Source organism: Syngnathus scovelli, chromosome 6, assembly GCF_024217435.2.
Source record: "Syngnathus scovelli strain Florida chromosome 6, RoL_Ssco_1.2, whole genome shotgun sequence".
In the NCBI taxonomy this organism is placed as follows: Eukaryota; Metazoa; Chordata; class Actinopteri; order Syngnathiformes; family Syngnathidae; genus Syngnathus; species Syngnathus scovelli.
The window spans coordinates 14,670,804-14,689,180 of record NC_090852.1 but is presented as its reverse complement, the minus strand read 5'-3'; the positions used below and the strand labels follow the sequence as shown (position 1 = coordinate 14,689,180).

Genomic DNA, 18,377 nt, shown 5'->3' with positions numbered 1-18,377 from the left:
GGCAGCCAAGGAAATGTCTTGACGTTGAATAAATCTTCATCTCTGCGGATTTATAGATGATTGTCTAATTGGCTAATAACTGAAATGCTGGGTATATGATATTAATCAAATATTTTTGCCGTTTATATCCTCCAGTAGCAAGTCTTGGTTCAACCCTCTTGTGTTTCAGTTCTCATGATATATTATTATAAGCCGTTATTAGCCCGGCAATGGGGAAATTCAGCACGTACTGTTTAGGAGGAACTGCCGATCTCGTATCGACTGCTGTTGAGGTTCATGTTGGATGTTGTCACATCTGACATATTATTCAAAAATGTGCTGTTATTGTTACATTCTCTTGAGAGACCGCAAGACCCCAAGATGAAGACATTGTGACGGCTCAGCCGTGCATCCAGATAACTTCTTAAAGGCAAAACACAGCAAAAAAAAAAAAGACAGATTTTATTGTTTTAAATTCCCGTTTTTGTTGATGAGAAACACATTGACATGTAATATATATGTATATGCAAGTTTCAAATTTTCTATTTGACAATTTCCAGGATGGACCAGCAATTCTTAAAGTTCAGTCTATAAGACCACAATGCTTCTCAAGTATGAGATACGATCATAGAAAAATGCACACTCAGTACATTTCAAGGTACAATAACTCAGCATGTCATTTTGGTGGTTTCTGCTTCTGTCCCTATTACTTAGAAAAAAAAAAAAAGAGCATGTTGGGTGGGGGCATCAATTTTGGGGATCCTTGTAAATCCTTGATCCTTTCTTGTCTATTATTTACCCTTATGGCATACACTTTGGACTCTTTTTTTTTTACTTTTATTCAGTGTTTGGATTAACTGTATCTCATGTAATTTGGTATACTCATCCTAATAATTCAATTATACAACTGCGGGAGTTCCGTGATCAACATGTTCATTTGTTGGATTCAAAAGTTTGTAACCATTTTATAATGTTGTCATTTTGTCACCAGTTTGTAATCATATTAATACTATTATTCATAGTAAGTGTAACATTGTAGAGATATGTAGTCACCACTTTGGGATTTTAATTTCTAAATTTAAATTCATTATAGGCCCATTTTGATGATTTTTTTCATTTTTTTTATTTTATGAGCGTACGGATGTGTGGTGTTTGTGTTTTCCACTGGTGTGCTACTGAGCTCTCCCAATTGCCTTATCATGGTAAATTCCAAACTCATGGCCATGATGAATTAGTCTGAAACAAATTAGAAGTACTTACGACTCAGACGGCTCCAGCATTGGGTTACAAATTAAAACAAAAGCAGTCGTATCGTCCCATCAGCTTCAATTCCCCGTGAAATACAATACGCTCGGCCTCGATCTCTACTGGAGAACAGAATGAGAAGCTTATTTCTCTCGTCCCACTCTTCTTTCCATCCCAAACAATCCCACGCATAATTTCCATCTTTGTCACGTGTTTTGGTGTTCCATCATGTTTTTTTTTTCCTCTTTTTTTATTTGCACCAAATTTGCTGTTTAAAAAGTCTTGCCTGTACCAATTTTCTGATTTCCAAACGTCTGATCTTTGTTTACACCGGAACAGTCCATCGGCTCGCTCTGTAGTCTGTGACCTGCTCGCCGAACCACCTCTGTACCGGTTCATGGACCCTGTGGAGTTTTTTATGTTTTGAGTGTCCTTCTGGGTGTTAGAGGGGGCTTTGTGGCGGACCTCAGGACCAGGCCTCTCACCCAGCAGGCCTGCAGTTAGGCGTGTGACCTTTGTTACATCAAATTGTCTTTATAGGTTTGATGGCTTGTGTCTTGTTTGAGTTATTGGCAATCAGTCGTGGAATGAAAACGTGTTCTTAATTCTGCCACACCATAATATTGAATCCCTGCTGCCCCCAACTGGCTATTAAACATAATTGCATATGTGCTATTTATTTATTTTTTATTTTATTTAATGAATGACTACACTGGGCGACTGCACGGATGATCAAAAGTGCACTATTGTTCTCTTAAGAGCATAATTGCTGAATCAGCATCAGTTCCACCGGTTCCATAAGGATTAGTGAAAGTTGATGATGATTCTAAGAATTGAAGTTAAGGAGATTTGTGTGTTTAGCTATTATATTTTGCTGTGCCTCTGTATATTTTTTTTAATGTAGAATTCCAATTGGACCTTGGTGTGTGATGATCCAGATTGTTGGATAACAAGTCTTGCGTTGACCACGAACCCATCAGAGGCCAACTGTACTATCTACAGCCAAGGTGAGATCGGCAACAGAGATATTGCTGTGCCCAACTCGTCTCACAATTTGACTTTTAGCCTGAAGATCTCCACTGCATGTCATTAATGAAATGATAATATGAAGTTTATCAAATTTAGATGCAGTTTATCATGATTAAAATTGCTTTAAAATGGTAAAGTGTCCCAGTTATTTACTCATGTCCTGACCCTATGTGTTTTTAGGTGAAGAGTTATTCTGCAAGGTGACCAGAGACATTTTTGTAGAAGAAAAACTCCTGGCCACTCCGCTGCTTCCTCCAAAACCTTCCTCCCCTGTCGCCAGGGCTTCCCCTCTTCCCAACATTATAACCCCTAAAACATTGGTGGCAAAAGAGGAGCCACTGTATCCTGCTGCTCTTCACACAGACATCCAGCTCCTCCCACAGCAAGCAGGCATGGCTGCAATCTTGGCTACTGCTGTTGTCAATAGTAAGTTTTTTTAATCCCATTAAAATAAGTAGATATTGCAATCACCTTCCCAGAAATTTTATAACATTCTAATGTTTCACATTCTGCAACAAGGATTTTTTTTTAAGTACCTGTAGTAATGCTGACTTTAGCCACATGATGGCAATGCGGCTCTTTAGCAGCAACTATCAAGTACTCAGTGACTGTTAAGCTTCTGCCCTGTCTGGCTGTTGCACACTATATTTGTCGCTAAAGTTGTAAAAATCAACTTCGATTACACACCCAGCAAAACTATGGAAATAATGAAGCTTTTCAAAGTGTGCTCACTTCACTTTGTGTGTTGAATCAACTCAGCGTTGTGTTATCTGTGTGATCAGAGGACATTTTCCCGTGCAAAGACTGTGGGATTTGGTACAGAAGTGAAAGGAACCTGCAAGCCCACCTCATGTACTACTGTGCCAGCCGACAGAAACAGCCAGCCGCGGCCTCATCTCCTGGACCACAAGACAAACCGAAGGAGTCCTATCCCAATGAACGCATCTGCCCCTTTCCTCAGTGTAACAAGAGTTGCCCAAGCGCAAGTTCACTGGAGATTCACATGCGTACACATAGCGGTGAGAACATTGCATTGTCGAAGACACAGACTTTTAACCTCAGCAACAGTTTTGTTTCCCTGACTCATTTCACTTTCCTGTTCTTCCCACAGGGGAGCGTCCATTTGTCTGTCTCATCTGTCTGTCTGCCTTCACCACTAAAGCAAACTGTGAGCGCCATTTGAAAGTCCACACTGACACATTGAACGGCGTGTGCCACGGCTGTGGCTTTGTCTCCACGACGAGGGACATTCTCTACAGCCACTTGGTTACGAGCCACATGGTTTGCCAGCCCGGATCTCGTAGTGAGGTCTACTCTCCAGGACCGGGCCTTCCAAAGTTGCCCATGTCCACAGGTAAGTCACAATGTAAATATGTCTTAGGACTCATTCTGAAGAAATTTCAACTCTTGTCAGAATCAAGCATTGTTTTATTTTCTGTGTGAAAATTATAGCAAGCATAATTGAATACATTGCAGAGTAGCGATATTGATTTTAACATCTTAAAGCGATTCCCAGTTCAGCCAAGTCAAGTCAAGTCAAGTCAAGTCAAGTCAAGTCAAGTCAAGTCAAGTTTATTTGTATAGCCCTAAATCACAGTCTCAAAGGGCTTCACATAGACAAAAATTGACACTTATTCTCAAAGCATCCCCTGATCTTAAGCCCAAAATTATTCTACGCACGTATCGACAGCCAATCAAAGGGAATTTGATCACTTGTTACTTTCTACCATAAATAAGTCTATTAAATAAGTCAGTATTTAGACCGCACCTCTACAAAATGCTTCGTTCACTGTTACAAAAAAAGCCTTGACTGTTCATTTTAAGAAAGGAAGATGTGAGCAGGAGAGAAACTTTAATAGCTCAGGCAACTTGGATAATTATCTTACTTGACAGTAAGTCTGCCAAAATACCACTAAATCTCTCCGCCATCTTCTCCCCAATTGGAGCCACATGCCTGATGTCATGGCACCGGCGCTCTTGAATAGAACGTTTTCTAATTCTCGGCACCTGGCCGCCCCTTACCACATATGCAATGAATGGGTTTGATGACGCCACGCTGCGCCCTGCTCAATGCGCTGTGAAAAGGAAGCCTTTCTCCTACGTATCGAAACAACAAAGCCTCAGTTATCCGCTTTATTTTGAATACTCAATAAATAATAATAAAAGAGTGAATTATTTGTTTGCAGTTGGCAGAGGCATTCAGTCTTGACAAGACATCAACTGCAGGAAGTGCAAACAAAAGTTCAGAACAATCAGCAATAGATTGAAGGATAATTTTCCCCATCATCAATTTTCCATCCATTTTCAACACCTCTTATTCTGTCATGGGGGGTGCTGTTCTTGACACGTAATTAATAAAGTCAAGGCTCTTGTACGCTAACCTTTGCTTCCGACATTCACTTGCAAAAGTGCGGGTTGCAATTGAAAGCTACTTGATGTAAACTTGTCGGTTTTGTTTTACGTTTTTAAATAAAGTCAGTAAATGAAATGAAAACAGTACAATGATTTGCGGTGTGAATAGTAGTGACTACCTTAACCTGTTTTATTTGATCAGTTCTCAGCCCAGGAGACTCTGGAGTGGTTCTGAAGTGTCAAGTTTGCGGCCACAACGCTGATTCACCTTCCCAGTTGCAGCAGCACGTACGAACCCACCTTGAAGTCAGAGTCCCCGCCGAAAGGAGTCCCACCCCTCGTCAAAGCACCCCGTCATCTGCTGATCAGCCGTCGACTCCGGAGGGTGAGCCTCTAGGCTGTGTCCCAAATTCAGATTCCTCCAGCCCAGGTGCTCACGGAGGCTCCGCCACTCCACGTGGATGCAGTCCACCTGATGACCAAACCACCACCCTCCGAATCAAAGAAGAGCCTCATTCAGAATCGGAGGCAGAAGACCACCAGATGGACTTTAAAGAGGACGGTGAGGAGGCTGACAAGAAAGCAGAGAAGATAAAGGAGAGGCAAACGACCACCTCTATTTGTCAGGCATCAAAGAGTCCTGCCACCACAGCGGTAAAAGCAGAACCAACGAGTCCCACTCCTGGTTGTAGCCCAAGTCACATAGGTGGTGCTGGCTCCGTTTTCCCCGGTGGATCAATGTTTTTGCCTCAGTACATGTTTAACCCCGAAACAGCCATTTTGCCTCAGGCCTCCGAGATCCTGGCGAAAATGTCTGAGATGGTTCACAGCCGTCTGAAGCAGGGCCAGGCAATTCCTCAGACTAACACAGCCACTTTCTTCCCCTCTGCACCAACTGTACCAACAGCCGCAGAAACACCACCTCTAAAAGGCACCACCTGCTTTGAGTGTGATATTACATTCAACAATATCAACAATTTCTATGCACACAAGAGGCTTTACTGCTCTAGTAGGCACCACGGAGAAGGTGCAACCTCAGCTTCAGGCCCTGGATCAGCAAGAGATACTTCCCCAGCCACTGTGCCGTCCAGCAAGGTGCAAGATTCATCAGCATCTCCTCAAGATGGAGCAGTGAGCAGAGCAGGTTCCGCCTCTCCCTCTGAATCCGAACCTGCTGCAGATAGCGGAGCAACAGAAACCAAGAGAGTGTCGGTGAAGAGCGAAACTCCTACAGGCCGGGAAGGAATATCATCCTCGTCGGAAGGCGAGGGAGTAGGCAGTAGAGGAGGACGAGCGAGTGAAGGTAGCCAGAGCCCCGCCAGCGGGTCTGCTGAAGATCTGGATGATGATCCCAATAGAACCTTTTGTGAGGCCTGCAATATTCGCTTCAGCCGTCACGAAAACTACACCGTTCACAAACGCTTCTACTGTGCATCGCGCCACGACCCGTCCAATCATCGAGCCGTCCACACGGCAAAGGGAACCACCACAGCAGCCTTTCATCCTCAGCCCATTCGTACACGCAAAAGGAAGAAGATGTATGAAATTCATATGGCGCGAACAGAAGCCTTAGCGGCTGCCGCCGCCGCTGCCACGGTTGCCGCTGCCGCGTCTGCGCCCTCTCCTTCCGTACTTGGCTTGGCAGTGAAGCAAGAGGTTTCTCCTACTGCCGCAGGCTGCTCTAGCCCAGAAGGCGACGGCCCGATCGATCTGAGCAAGAGGCCCCGCCTCAAAGAAGTTCCTCATCACGGTACCAGCAGTATTCTTCCTGCCTTGCCGCTCACCGATTACCATAAGTGCACCGCCTGCAGTATCAGCTTCAATAGCATTGAGAATTACTTGGCTCATAAGACCTACTATTGCCCTGCCACCACCCTCCAACAGCAAAGCTTACAGCTTCACAGGCTGAAAAGATCAGCTTCTACATCTCCAAAAAGCAGGTCTCACCAGGATCGCCAAGATCTCCTTCTTCAGCCCGTGGAAGCCAAAGTACTCCCCGCAGAATGGATGACACAGGCACAAGGCTCATCAACCAGTCCTCACACCTCAGCCTTAAGTGCCTCTGATGCCACAACTCCCCCTGATGCAACAAGCAGACATGCGGCCACCCCAGGTGCAGGTGCCACAGGCGTTTGCATGGCTTCTTCTCAGATGGTCTGTCCATATTGTCCTAACAAGTCCATCACATGTGACCTAATGGAGCACTTCAAGACTGTCCATGGCTTGGTTGTTTCTATTCAGTCGCCCCAAGAGGCTCAACCCCAGCCAGGCAGCAGAGTTAGTCCCAGCCCGAGCCTTAGTCCCAGAGACGGCGTCACAGCCACCAACTCAACGAGCCCGCCCAGAGCCCCCTCAAAATTGCTCCCTCGCATTCACAGAGATACTATTAATGGGCAGGGAAGGAGCGACGCCACTTCTCCGTGCTCCCCTCCGATAAACGGCAGCCCATCAGGTGAGGGGCGATCGTCGTCAGCGAGTTCACCTCAACCCGTTTCCCCCTCAAGGGCTCCTCCCCCTCTGACTTTGTCACCTGTGCCTGACCACCGAAGAGAAACAGCGGGGCTATCCCTCCCCCCCGGTAAGACTTCACCAACCGTTGCCTCGCGTCACCTCCCTGCACCCAACCCCGGTCCCAAAAGCCCAGTCGTGTCCCCGGTCCAGAACGGTAACTCCCGCTACTGTAGGCTGTGCAATATTAAGTTCAGCAGCCTCTCGACATTCATAGCTCACAAAAAATATTACTGTTCCTCCCACAGTGCTGAACATGTCAAGTGAGCTGAGCAATTGCTATCATCCTCTTTCTCCTTCCCTTCATTAATCTGACTGAGCAGATGCGAGTCCTCACTCCGCTCCAAGAAGGTCCCATGCACCCTTTGTGCTGTCAGTCCTTGCTAAAGTGGCACTCAGCTGGCATGACATTAATCCCAATGAAAGGCTGTTACTCGTCGGCAAGGCCCGGTGTCCATTTTGCTCCTGAGCGCAATTTGCCAGTGATGTTACTCACTGATTATTCCTCTCTCGTGGGTCAACAACACTGTGAGCTGAGAGGGATCCTACCCGTATGACTACCTGCACACTAAAGTGTGCCTCGTCCCCTAGGTCACTTTCTTGTCCCAAATTAAACACCAACCACTTCTCAATATTTTGCGTCGTGGGACGTTAAAAGGTTCTATGTGCACAACCTCATTCTGTCTCGGTTGAACTGAGCAACAATTACGTCGACAGGCGATCGGAGAGTCTTTTCACCTCGGTCCAGACCTAAACAGAGGAATAATCTCTTGTATAGAAAAGACTTGATCATGTAATTTTATTATCTGTGCATAGTCGATGATGTCTAAAAAGAATTCTATACGACATTTTGGTTTCAACACTGGCTCTTTTATGCTTACTAGAAGAAGCTAAGGCATTTTTGTTAAGAAAAAAAGAAAATAAATGTGGTATGTAATGTTACTAATTAGTGAAGGATATTTCAAATTTCTCTTTTTTTTCTTTCGTACAAGCATTTTTTTTTATTTCTCTTCAAACGCAAGGGAGAGACAAATGTGAAATATTTATCTTCTAGTCCTCACTGATTTCATGTCAACAGAAAACTACCTACATATCGTGTATTTTTATTTGTTATTTGCTTTATCTTCATGCTGTTAGAAGGAACTGTGTGGCTCTCGGTGTGTTGAAGTGGTTTTGTGTAGATATCTGTCTTCTCCATGGGACTACACTGAATTTTCTTATTGTGTAACCATTTTTCTTCTGCGTTTGTAGTCTATGCGATGGTGACATTAACATTAGATTGATTTCATATTTAATTGATTTAATCTACTGTTGGATGAGCAGCACAACGTGATCCAATCGTCAATCAAGGCTTCGGAAAAATATTTTGGACACAGCTGCTTGTATACTGTGATAGCAATGAAGTCACCTTCCAAATTTAAGCGATACAACATCTTTAATTTCATTCTGGCTTTATCGACATGCTTTCTTTTTTCTTTGTCCTATAAGTGTAAGATGAAGTGTTTGACATCCCCCCCCCCATGCCATTCAATCAATATACATTCTAAAATGCTTTTCATTATGGTGATTGTTTGTCGTGGGCAAAGACACTGTCATGTTTCTTTACAGCACGGCCAGCACCTCATTGCACTAAAGGAAACACGTCATTTCATAACGTGTTGGGTGAGAGTCCATGTGACACTTTGATTTGTCATTTGTCGCACATGCAAATATAGAAGACCTCTTTTCATTTCATCAGATTCAAGATCTAGTTGTAATTGCAAAAGTCAGTAGTGTGGAATTTATATCTGTCCTGCAAGCATTTTTGACTATCATGACCAAAAAAAAAATGTATTGGCGGTGTCAGAAAGCCAATTGTCCTACAACACAAAGTCCCCGACATTTTTCTCATCACCAGTGTGCATTATCACGACCTCGTCAGACATTCCGATTTCCAGGAACAACATTCAATAATGTATGCGTCATGTGTCTGTGCAGCCCACTCTCATTTTTTACACTGAATAAATCCAAAGCTGCTAGATGTTCCATGATGTTCCATATAGCTCAGATGGTTGCCACTCACTTAAATAAACACAATATTTCAAACAACCTTGTGGAAAACCGCTTCTGCTTAATCCTATGAAATCACAGCTGCATTTTAAAACCATGACACAATGTCTGTAGGTCATATGCGATGACGGTGTGAGTCCAATTTTAATTATGTTTCCACCAATTTTCTCTTTTGCTGCAATTCATCCGACACATTTAATTATTGGACATCTTTTTACATTGATACATTATCTTCACTAAAATAGTTTACAGTTGCAGAGAGAGCCCAGAGTCAGAATCTTGTCAACTGCTGGAATTTTATTTTATTGTGTTGGTCTTTTCCCATTTTATTGCACTGTGTTGTTGTTGTTTAAAATTTATTTTAGGGACTTTTCCTGTAACTGTATTTATTTTATACAGCACTTTTCCCTATCAAAAAACAGACTAATTCTTATTGAACTATGAAGGACCCTCCCACTTTATTTTTCCTCAGATGTAGAAAACCACAATGAATGTCAAAACCTCTATTTTTTATTTTCATATATTTCATTTCCTCTATAAGCTTGTCCAAACTATGCATGGGAAATAAAAAAAAGTTCTGAGACACATTATGGGAATGTACTTTGTTGTGACGTCTGCTCCTTTATGTACGCACTTTTCATTTTGCACATCTTAAGGTTGGTGAATGACGCATTCAAACGTATGTATGATTAATCACAGGTGAATAGCTTCCTTTTAAACTAAAGTGTCGTCTTGATGATGGCCTGTGAAGAGACCTTGAATGACTCATCAGACTAGCTTTTAAAATCATGGATGATGAAGAGTGTTTTAAGTGGGGAAAAGAATGTAAGAATGTGCCGGTACTCCCTTTATTTGACTTTTGCCAGGTAATTTAGACGGTAGATATCAGCAAACCATTAAGACAAAATGTTTGACACCAGTGTATTATTTGTCGAGCTTTTATTTTAAATTTAGCCTTTGCATACGTGTTACGTAAACGACGGCATGTAAATTGTCACCCGAGCATAAAATATCCTCTGCCGTTTTTTTTTAGGTGAATTACTGAAAAAGTCTTAGGAGTATTGTAAGGCGGAAGAGGGAAATAAAACAAGTGAGGGTACTGAGGAAGTCCCTGTATGTCGTAAAAAGTCCTGTTATATGAGATGCTTCAGTTGAGAAGTTCCAGGACCCACTTAACGTACTGAATATGAACATGGGACAATCTGCATCTCCTGAGGGAAAATTGTACATGCAACACTTTGGGAATTACAATGTAGTTATTATTGTAGTTATTATCAATTAAGCAATTGATAACAATGAAAACGTCAGGAAATTGTACATAATCATTTGTACCAAAGCGTTTGCAACCAAGGCAGGACTTTGTTGACCAGACGCAAACCAAAATGTGGCCTGTTAGCTCAGTTGGTTAGAGCGTGGTGCTAATAACGCCAAGGTCATGGGTTCGACCCCCATATGGGCCATTATCAATACTTATGTGTGCTGCTTGAGCTCTGCCAGAACTGAAACGCTGCAAAAGTCCTCGCTTGAATATACTCTTCTTAGTGGGTTGATATTTTCCATCACTGAGGTGTCATACATTGTGTATGGTTTTATCTTCAGCAGACCCAAAGGAAATCCCTCGTCACTCCTCTCATTAAAATGTTAAACCAAGGCAGGACTTTTGGGGACAGTGGTTGACCAGACACAAACCGAATTGTGGCCTGTTAGCTCAGTTGGTTAGAGCGTGGTGCTAATAACGCCAAGGTCATGGGTTCGACCCCCATATGGGCCATTGTAGTTGTTTAAGTGTGCTCCTTGAGCTTTGTCAGAACTGAAATGGTGCAAAAGAACCCACTTAAACATGCTGTTAGTGGGTTGATAGTTTCCATCACTGAGGTGTCATACATTGTATATGATTTTATCTTCAGCAGACTCAAAGGAAACCCCTCGCCACTCCTATTTTTAAACCAAGGCGGGACTTTTGGGGACATTAGTTGACCAGACGCAATTGGAAATGTGGCCTGTTAGCTCAGTTGGTTAGAGCGTGGTGCTAATAACGCCAAGGTCATGGGTTCGATCCCCATATGGGCCACTGTCGTTACTTATGTGTGCTCCTTGCCCTGCAAAAGTCCTCGCTTGAACATACTGTTCTTAGTGGGTTGATGTTGTCTGTCACTGAGGTGTCATACATTGTATATGATTTTATCTTCAGCAGACCCAAAGGAAATCGCGCGTCACTCCTCTCATTAAAATTTTAGAATTATTAAAGCAAGGCAGGACTTTTGGGGACATTTGTTGACCAGATGCAGCTGAATCGATGGCCTGTTAGCTCAGTTGGTTAGAGCGTGGTGCTAATAACGCCAAGGTCATGGGTTCGACCCCCATATGGGCCACTCTAGTTATTTATGTGTACTTCTTGAGCTTTGTCAGAACTGAAATGCTGCAAATGTCCCCGCTTGAACATGCTGTTCTCAGTGGGTTGATGTCCGTCACTGAGGTGTCATACGTTGTATATGATTTTATCTTCAGCAGACTCAAAGGAAATCCCTTGTCACTGTTCTCATGAAATCTATTTAAAACCAAGGCAGGACTTTTGGGGACATTTGTTGACCAGATGCAAACCAAACTGTGGCCTGTTAGCTCAGTTGGTTAGAGCGTGGTGCTAATAACGCCAAGGTCATGGGTTCGACCCCCATATGGGCCACTGTATTTATTTATGTGTGCTTCTTGAGCTTTGTCAGAACTGAAATGCTGCAAATGTCCCCGCTTGAACATGCTGGTTTTTGTGGGTTGATGTCCGTCACTGAGGTGTCATACGTTGTATATGATTTTATCTTCAGCAGACTCAAAGGAAACCCCTCGCCACTCCCATTTTTAAACCAAGGCGGGACTTTTGGGGATATTAGTTGACCAAACGCTGAAGGAATTGTGGCCTGTTAGCTCAGTTGGTTAGAGCGTGGTGCTAATAACGCCAAGGTCATGGGTTCGACCCCCATATGGGCCACTGCCCTTCCTTACATGTACTTCTTGAGTTTTGCCGTTACTGAAAAGTTGCAACAGTGCTCGCTTGAACATGCTGTTCAAAGTGGGTTGATAGTTTCCATCACTGAGGTGTCATACATTATATATGGTTTTATCTTCGGCAGACCCAAAGGAAACCCCTCGCCACGATTTTTAAACCAAGGCGGGACTTTTGGGGACATTAGTTGACCAAACGCAAACCAAACTGTGGCCTGTTAGCTCAGTTGGTTAGAGCGTGGTGCTAATAACGCCAAGGTCATGGGTTCGACCCCCATATGGGCCATTGTCAATACTTATGTGTGCTGTTTGAGCTCTGCCAGAACTGAAACGCTGCGAAAGTCCTCGCTTGAACATACTCTTCTTAGTGGGTTGATATTTTCCATCACTGAGGTGTCATACATTGTGTATGGTTTTATCTTCAGCAGACCCAAAGGAAACCCCTCGCCACGACTTTTAAACCAAGGCGGGACTTTTGGGGACATTAGTTGACCAAACGCAAACCAAAATGTGGCCTGTTAGCTCAGTTGGTTAGAGCGTGGTGCTAATAACGCCAAGGTCATGGGTTCGATCCCCATATGGGCCACTGTCGATACTTATGTGTGCTCCTTGCGCTGCAAAAGTCCTCGCTTGAACAAACTGTTCTTAGTGGGTTGATGTTGTCCGTCACTGAGGTGTCATACATTGTATATTTTAAAGCAAGGCAGGACTTTTGGGGACATTTGTTGACCAGATGCGGCCGAATCGATGGCCTGTTAGCTCAGTTGGTTAGAGCGTGGTGCTAATAACGCCAAGGTCATGGGTTCGACCCCCATATGGGCCACTGTAGTTATTTATGTGTACTTCTTGAGCTTTGTCAGAACTGAAATGCTGCAAATGTCCCCGCTTGAACATGCTGTTCTCAGTGGGTTGATGTCCGTCACTCAGGTGTCATACGTTGTATATGATTTTATCTTCAGCAGACTCAAAGGAAACCCCTCGCCACTCCCATTTTTAAACCAAGGCGGGACTTTTGGGGACATTTGTTGACCAGATGCAAACCAAACTGTGGCCTGTTAGCTCAGTTGGTTAGAGCATGGTGCTAATAATGCCAAGGTCATGGGTTCGACACCCATATGGGCCACTGCCCTTCCTTACATGTACTTCTTGAGTTTTGCCGTAACTGAAAAGTTGCAACAGTGCTCGCTTGAACATGCTATTCAAAGTGGGTTGATAGTTTCCATCACTGAGGTGTCATACATTATATATGGTTTTATCTTCGGCAGACCCAAAGGAAATCCCTCGTCACTCCTCTCATTAAAATATTAAACAAAGGCAGGACTTTTGGGGACATTGGTTGACCAGACGCAAACCAAAATGTGGCCTGTTAGCTCAGTTGGTTAGAGCGTGGTGCTAATAACGCCAAGGTCATGGGTTCGACCCCCATATGGGCCATTGTAGTTATTTAAGTGTGCTGCTTGAGCGTTGTCAGAACTGAAATGGTGCAAAAGTCCCCACTTGAACATGCTGTTCTTAGTGGGTTGATAGTTTCCATCACTGAGGCGTCATACATCGTATATGATTTTATCTTCAGCAGACTCAAAGGAAACCCCTCGCCACTCCTATTTTTAAACCAAGGCGGGACTTTTGGGGACATTAGTTGACCAAACGCACATGGAATTGTGGCCTGTTAGCTCAGTTGGTTAGAGCGTGGTGCTAATAACGCCAAGGTCATGGGTTCGACCCCCATATGGGCCACTGTAGATATTTATGTGTGCTGCTTGAGCTTTGTCAGAACTGAAATACAGCAAAAGTCCTCGCTTGAACATACTGTTCTTAGTGGGTTGATATCTTCCATCACTGAGGTGTCATACATTGTATATGGTTTTATTTTCAGCAGACCCAAAGGAAATCCCTCGTCACTCCTCTCATTAAAATTTTTAAACCAAGGCAGGACTTTTGGGGACATTGGTTGACCAGACACAAACCAAGATGTGGCCTGTTAGCTCAGTTGGTTAGAGCATGGTGCTAATAACGCCAAGGTCATGGGTTCAACCCCCATATGGGCCACTGCAGTTATTTATGTGTGCTGCTTGAGCTTTGCCAGAACTGAAATGCTGCAAAAGTCCTCGCTTGAACATACTGTTCTTAGTGGGTTGATAGTTTCCATCACTGAGGTGTCATACATTGTATATGGTTTTATCTTCAGCAGACCCAAAGGAAATCCCTCGCCACTCCTCTCATTAAAAATGTTAGATATTTTAAACCAAGGCAGGACTTTTGGGGACATTGGTTGACCAGACGCAGATGGCTGATCACCACCATCTGTCCCGTGTTACCCGCTGATTAGGGCGTGTAAATAGACGGCGATCGTCGCCAGTCAATCATTGCCGTTTTGTCTGCTTTGACACACGCACGCGTTCCAACTGATTCCCGTTTGTCTGATCCGCGCTTGCCTGCAGCGATCGATGCACATTGCTCAGAGGCACGGCCCGCGCTATCAGCGTGTATTTAAACGCCGTTCTCCCGTCACTTATAAACACGCAAAGTCGCGCCGCCGCGATAGGTGAAGCGCGAAGTGGTGAGGGATCACTGTATTGTATTGTAAGCCAAGATTGGAAATGGAGCGAAAGGTCACAAGGACGAAAAATTGCCACTTTCAAAACTCTAATGTTCACAAACAAATGAAAATCCCTCACTCATTCATTTTCACACAAATACACACACTTACTCACAGCATCCAACAGCAAGCTGCCATTGAGTTTGGACAATGACTATCGATGACAAAAGTGGTCAAGTGTGACAAGCCAATACCAGCTGTCCACTTGATCACTGAAGCATTGCTTTCGAGTGGAGTCTAGTGTGTGTGTGCGTGTGTGTGTGCGTATGTGTGTGTACTCACAAAGCAGAGTGCTGCAAAATAGAACTCCCTGTCCTACAATCTAAATAAACTGTAACCATGAGTGAACCTTGAAGCTACTGAAGTGCATTTCGTTTTTAGCATTGTGTAGTTAGAAATAAATCCAATACAATAAATAAATCTGTGTAAACACACTTTATTATCAATAAATGGCATGTACCTGTAATATAACTTTCACATTATTTACAACATTGTATTTCGTTTGATTAATTACACAACCTAACCAATTGCCTATTCCATGCAATGCTGTTTTTTGCTTGTGCAAAAACTGTCACGTCTCGTCCCCAGCCGTGTTACTATGTGTCTCTGTTGTCATGGTTTCCGTCTGTGTGCTCGCCCCTCCCCTCCATGATTAAGCGTGAATAGTCTCACCTGCCTCTTGTTACCTGTCGTGTATATAAGTCCTGTCTGCCCCTCACGACCCTTCGGGTCATTGTGTGTGTGTTGTTGTTGTCTCGATGTCTTTTTGGTTCCTGTTGTCTTAATGTCTTCACATCCTTTGTTTCGCATCCCTGTCGGTTAGTCCTTTTGTTATTTCGTCAAGTTATGTCAGTTTGCCGAGTCTGTTAGTTTGTTTTGTCCAGTAAACCCGGGTCCAAGCTGCATTTGGTCGCCCTGCTCCATCCGATCCGTGAGAAAAACATATTACCAACAGCAAAAAGTAGGCTAATTTCAAGTAGTGTTACCACTACAGCTATTCAGAGTGTTTTTTTTTTTATTATTAGCTAGCATGTGGTCAGAAGTCATTGAGTTACTAAGTTGGCAAAACTGAAGACAAGTTGCTTCTCTTGTTTGCTTGCATTGCTGATGCATATGCATTTGATAATATAACCAAAGCATAGTTGACGTTTTAGTTTGACTTGCCAAAGACTGCAGAGATGGTGGACAGGCTGGTTGTAGTCCAAGAGCCTGACTTTGCCCAGATGTGTTGTAAATCTTCTCCATTCATCTATGAGGTCAGTGGGTCAGGAAAAAATATGAGCACCAAACAACCATTGGTGGTCATCTGAGAATCACACTAAAATATTTGTGCATTGAATGTATGCCTTTTCAGTTCCATGAACTTAGCATTCACACAATATATGTGAGAAATGTAAAAAAGGAGATGTGGTGGAAGGACTGGGACTAGGTTAGTATGAAAAAATTATAGGTACTAAATTGTTGCAACTAATATGTAGGCCTACTCTTAATGCATAAAAGCATGAATATGTCATGGACAATTATGTTTTTATAATGAGTGGATTTTTAAGGAGGCTTAAATTCTTCAGCCCAAAATCATACAGCGTATAGGAAAATTAATTTAAATTCCTAAAAAGGTTGCTAATTACCTTTTAGTGTTGGGCCTTGAGCTAAAGCACAAAAGCACTAATCAAAACACTTCAAGCTGTGATGGAGGAAGCTCAGAAAAAAAGATTTTCATTTTCACTCTGAAGGCTAGTTTTTATACTTGAAAAGGGTCCATCATAGACACAAGCAAAGGACAATAAAACAGAAGAAAGAGCTGAAGGACAGGCAGAAATGTGCAGGCTGGAAATGTCATTGGAAAAGTTGACTGAAACTAAGTATTGACCAAGCAACCACATTTTGAAACGTCCAGGAAAAATAAGAAAAAGCAGTCTAAATTAACAGAATCAAAAATGATTTCATATAAGCCAAGGTTTAATACAGTGACACATTTTGTTTAATACCAACAGCATGAGAGTGAATACAGTTGTTTCTGTGCAGTAACAATTTACAGGCTGTCTAATATTTGCTGTAAAAGGGATTCCAAGCAAAAGCAGGATTCGCAAATTAAAAATTGTCATTGCCATTTAAGACATGATTTCCATCGTTAACTTGCTTAAAATCATATGCGTTCGAAATGTACAATAAAATAATATTTTTCAAGTTTTTTTTTGCTGGCATGAATTTGGACAAATGTATTTATGTAATATTATTGTCTTCGTTCACTGATACAATCATTTCATTGAAATTTAGTTATTTTAAGTTTTAAAAAAGATTGGAGTTAAAAGTAGTTAAAATTACATAAAAATTAAAATTACATAGAAAAAATAATGTACGTGACCACATTACAGAGGGTAAATTACATCTTAATATTTTTACTGCTTCTGAAGTAAGACCAAGATTACACAAAATGGAATTTAATTAATGCCGCCCTTGGGTATTGCTGCATGAGCAAGTACCGTTCAGTTAGTTAGTCAGTGACCTTGTTTGATTGCCATCCATAAAAGGACTGTTGCCTCACCCATTCCGAACGCCCACATATAGGACATACATCTTGTTGCCTTGGAGATTTTAGATGTACAGTACATATCCAATTTTTAAGGCAGTTATGCGTATTTCCCTGTTCTGCCTTCTGATGTATTTTTATCGGTGTTAACAAGCATTATGTAGCCGCCTTGGTGTCACAAATAGATGTTTTGACCCCCGCCTACTGGCAGCCACGCATGCTTTGCAGTGTCACAGCAATCGCTTCTCTTCCAAATGTCAAACCCATCTGTTCCCACGTCCCATGTTGACGCATGCGGTTTGTACAAAAGGTGAAGGCATTTGCTGTTCTGTCAGCTGGAGCTTCGAGAACCAATAGTGGGCTCACATTTCGTTATTTGTCGGGAGACTAAATCATAAAGGAGAACAATATCGATGATCCACAGTTGCAACTAAATGATTTAATGCATATTCATTTGAAATTAAATCAGGTTAACTTTTTGCTACCAGCATGATTGATGGCACTTTTTTTTCTAAATGTTTCTTTTGCATTAGAGTAAACATATATTTTTATCATTTAAGATTTTTGTTGTACTTTTGTGAAATTATTTGTACTGACCTGAAAAAATATAATTTGAAGAATATTTACTTAACTCTGAATTTTTTTTTTGTAAAACCAAATAATGACCTGTTCAGTTTCATACACTTTGTCAATGTTGGCTGAAAGTTTCTGCTCAATTAATCTCCTCTAACCTAAACATAGTGCTGTCCAGCCGGAAGACTTTCTTTTTCATGACGTCACATTGAACTTCCAAAGTAATTTCCTGCTAAACCATTCTTTGACACCAACCACAAAATGTTCATATTAGCTATGTGTGAAGATCACCCCAGAATGAAATGTGGGCGGAACTTCTGATATAGCAAAACCAGGTTTTTATTTCTATGGGAACCCACTTTCGATGACAGTTACAGACTTTATGGGAATGCCAACTGTTGCAACCTCTAAGAGAAAACATTTCAATCTCACTTCCTGCTAATCTTAGCGGGGGAGGAGGAAGACATAAAAAAAAGCGGCCAGCTCCAAGTTACAGTCACGTCTTACGACATTCTG

The 18,377-nt window shown here is 42.5% G+C and overlaps 1 protein-coding gene and 13 non-coding genes across 14 annotated transcripts in view; all 14 read left to right on the top strand.

Moving 5' to 3' along the window:
* zfpm1 (zinc finger protein, FOG family member 1) overlaps positions 1-9,762 on the top strand; it is a 70,021-nt gene extending 60,259 nt beyond the window's left edge. The window contains exons 5-9 of the mRNA XM_049724213.2: positions 2,129-2,231; positions 2,434-2,679; positions 3,036-3,272; positions 3,365-3,607; positions 4,808-9,762. Coding sequence (XP_049580170.1) covers positions 2,129-2,231; positions 2,434-2,679; positions 3,036-3,272; positions 3,365-3,607; positions 4,808-7,380 — 3,402 coding nt within the window. The 3' untranslated portion in view covers positions 7,381-9,762. The remainder of the gene's footprint in view (positions 1-2,128; positions 2,232-2,433; positions 2,680-3,035; positions 3,273-3,364; positions 3,608-4,807) is intronic.
* A 786-nt stretch (positions 9,763-10,548) lies between these two features.
* On the top strand, positions 10,549-10,622 carry trnai-aau (transfer RNA isoleucine (anticodon AAU)). The gene has a single exon. It is a non-coding gene; the product is annotated as a tRNA-Ile (tRNA).
* A 237-nt stretch (positions 10,623-10,859) lies between these two features.
* trnai-aau (transfer RNA isoleucine (anticodon AAU)) lies at positions 10,860-10,933 on the top strand. Its single transcript has one exon. It is a non-coding gene; the product is annotated as a tRNA-Ile (tRNA).
* Positions 10,934-11,159: 226 nt separating this feature from the next.
* trnai-aau (transfer RNA isoleucine (anticodon AAU)) lies at positions 11,160-11,233 on the top strand. The gene has a single exon. It is a non-coding gene; the product is annotated as a tRNA-Ile (tRNA).
* A 227-nt stretch (positions 11,234-11,460) lies between these two features.
* On the top strand, positions 11,461-11,534 carry trnai-aau (transfer RNA isoleucine (anticodon AAU)). The gene has a single exon. It is a non-coding gene; the product is annotated as a tRNA-Ile (tRNA).
* A 237-nt stretch (positions 11,535-11,771) lies between these two features.
* trnai-aau (transfer RNA isoleucine (anticodon AAU)) lies at positions 11,772-11,845 on the top strand. Its single transcript has one exon. It is a non-coding gene; the product is annotated as a tRNA-Ile (tRNA).
* A 226-nt stretch (positions 11,846-12,071) lies between these two features.
* trnai-aau (transfer RNA isoleucine (anticodon AAU)) lies at positions 12,072-12,145 on the top strand. The gene has a single exon. It is a non-coding gene; the product is annotated as a tRNA-Ile (tRNA).
* A 226-nt stretch (positions 12,146-12,371) lies between these two features.
* Positions 12,372-12,445, top strand: trnai-aau (transfer RNA isoleucine (anticodon AAU)). Its single transcript has one exon. It is a non-coding gene; the product is annotated as a tRNA-Ile (tRNA).
* Positions 12,446-12,671: 226 nt separating this feature from the next.
* Positions 12,672-12,745, top strand: trnai-aau (transfer RNA isoleucine (anticodon AAU)). The gene has a single exon. It is a non-coding gene; the product is annotated as a tRNA-Ile (tRNA).
* A 163-nt stretch (positions 12,746-12,908) lies between these two features.
* On the top strand, positions 12,909-12,982 carry trnai-aau (transfer RNA isoleucine (anticodon AAU)). The gene has a single exon. It is a non-coding gene; the product is annotated as a tRNA-Ile (tRNA).
* Positions 12,983-13,208: 226 nt separating this feature from the next.
* On the top strand, positions 13,209-13,282 carry trnai-aau (transfer RNA isoleucine (anticodon AAU)). The gene has a single exon. It is a non-coding gene; the product is annotated as a tRNA-Ile (tRNA).
* A 237-nt stretch (positions 13,283-13,519) lies between these two features.
* Positions 13,520-13,593, top strand: trnai-aau (transfer RNA isoleucine (anticodon AAU)). Its single transcript has one exon. It is a non-coding gene; the product is annotated as a tRNA-Ile (tRNA).
* Positions 13,594-13,822: 229 nt separating this feature from the next.
* Positions 13,823-13,896, top strand: trnai-aau (transfer RNA isoleucine (anticodon AAU)). Its single transcript has one exon. It is a non-coding gene; the product is annotated as a tRNA-Ile (tRNA).
* Positions 13,897-14,134: 238 nt separating this feature from the next.
* On the top strand, positions 14,135-14,208 carry trnai-aau (transfer RNA isoleucine (anticodon AAU)). The gene has a single exon. It is a non-coding gene; the product is annotated as a tRNA-Ile (tRNA).
* The last annotated feature ends 4,169 nt before the right edge of the window (positions 14,209-18,377 follow it).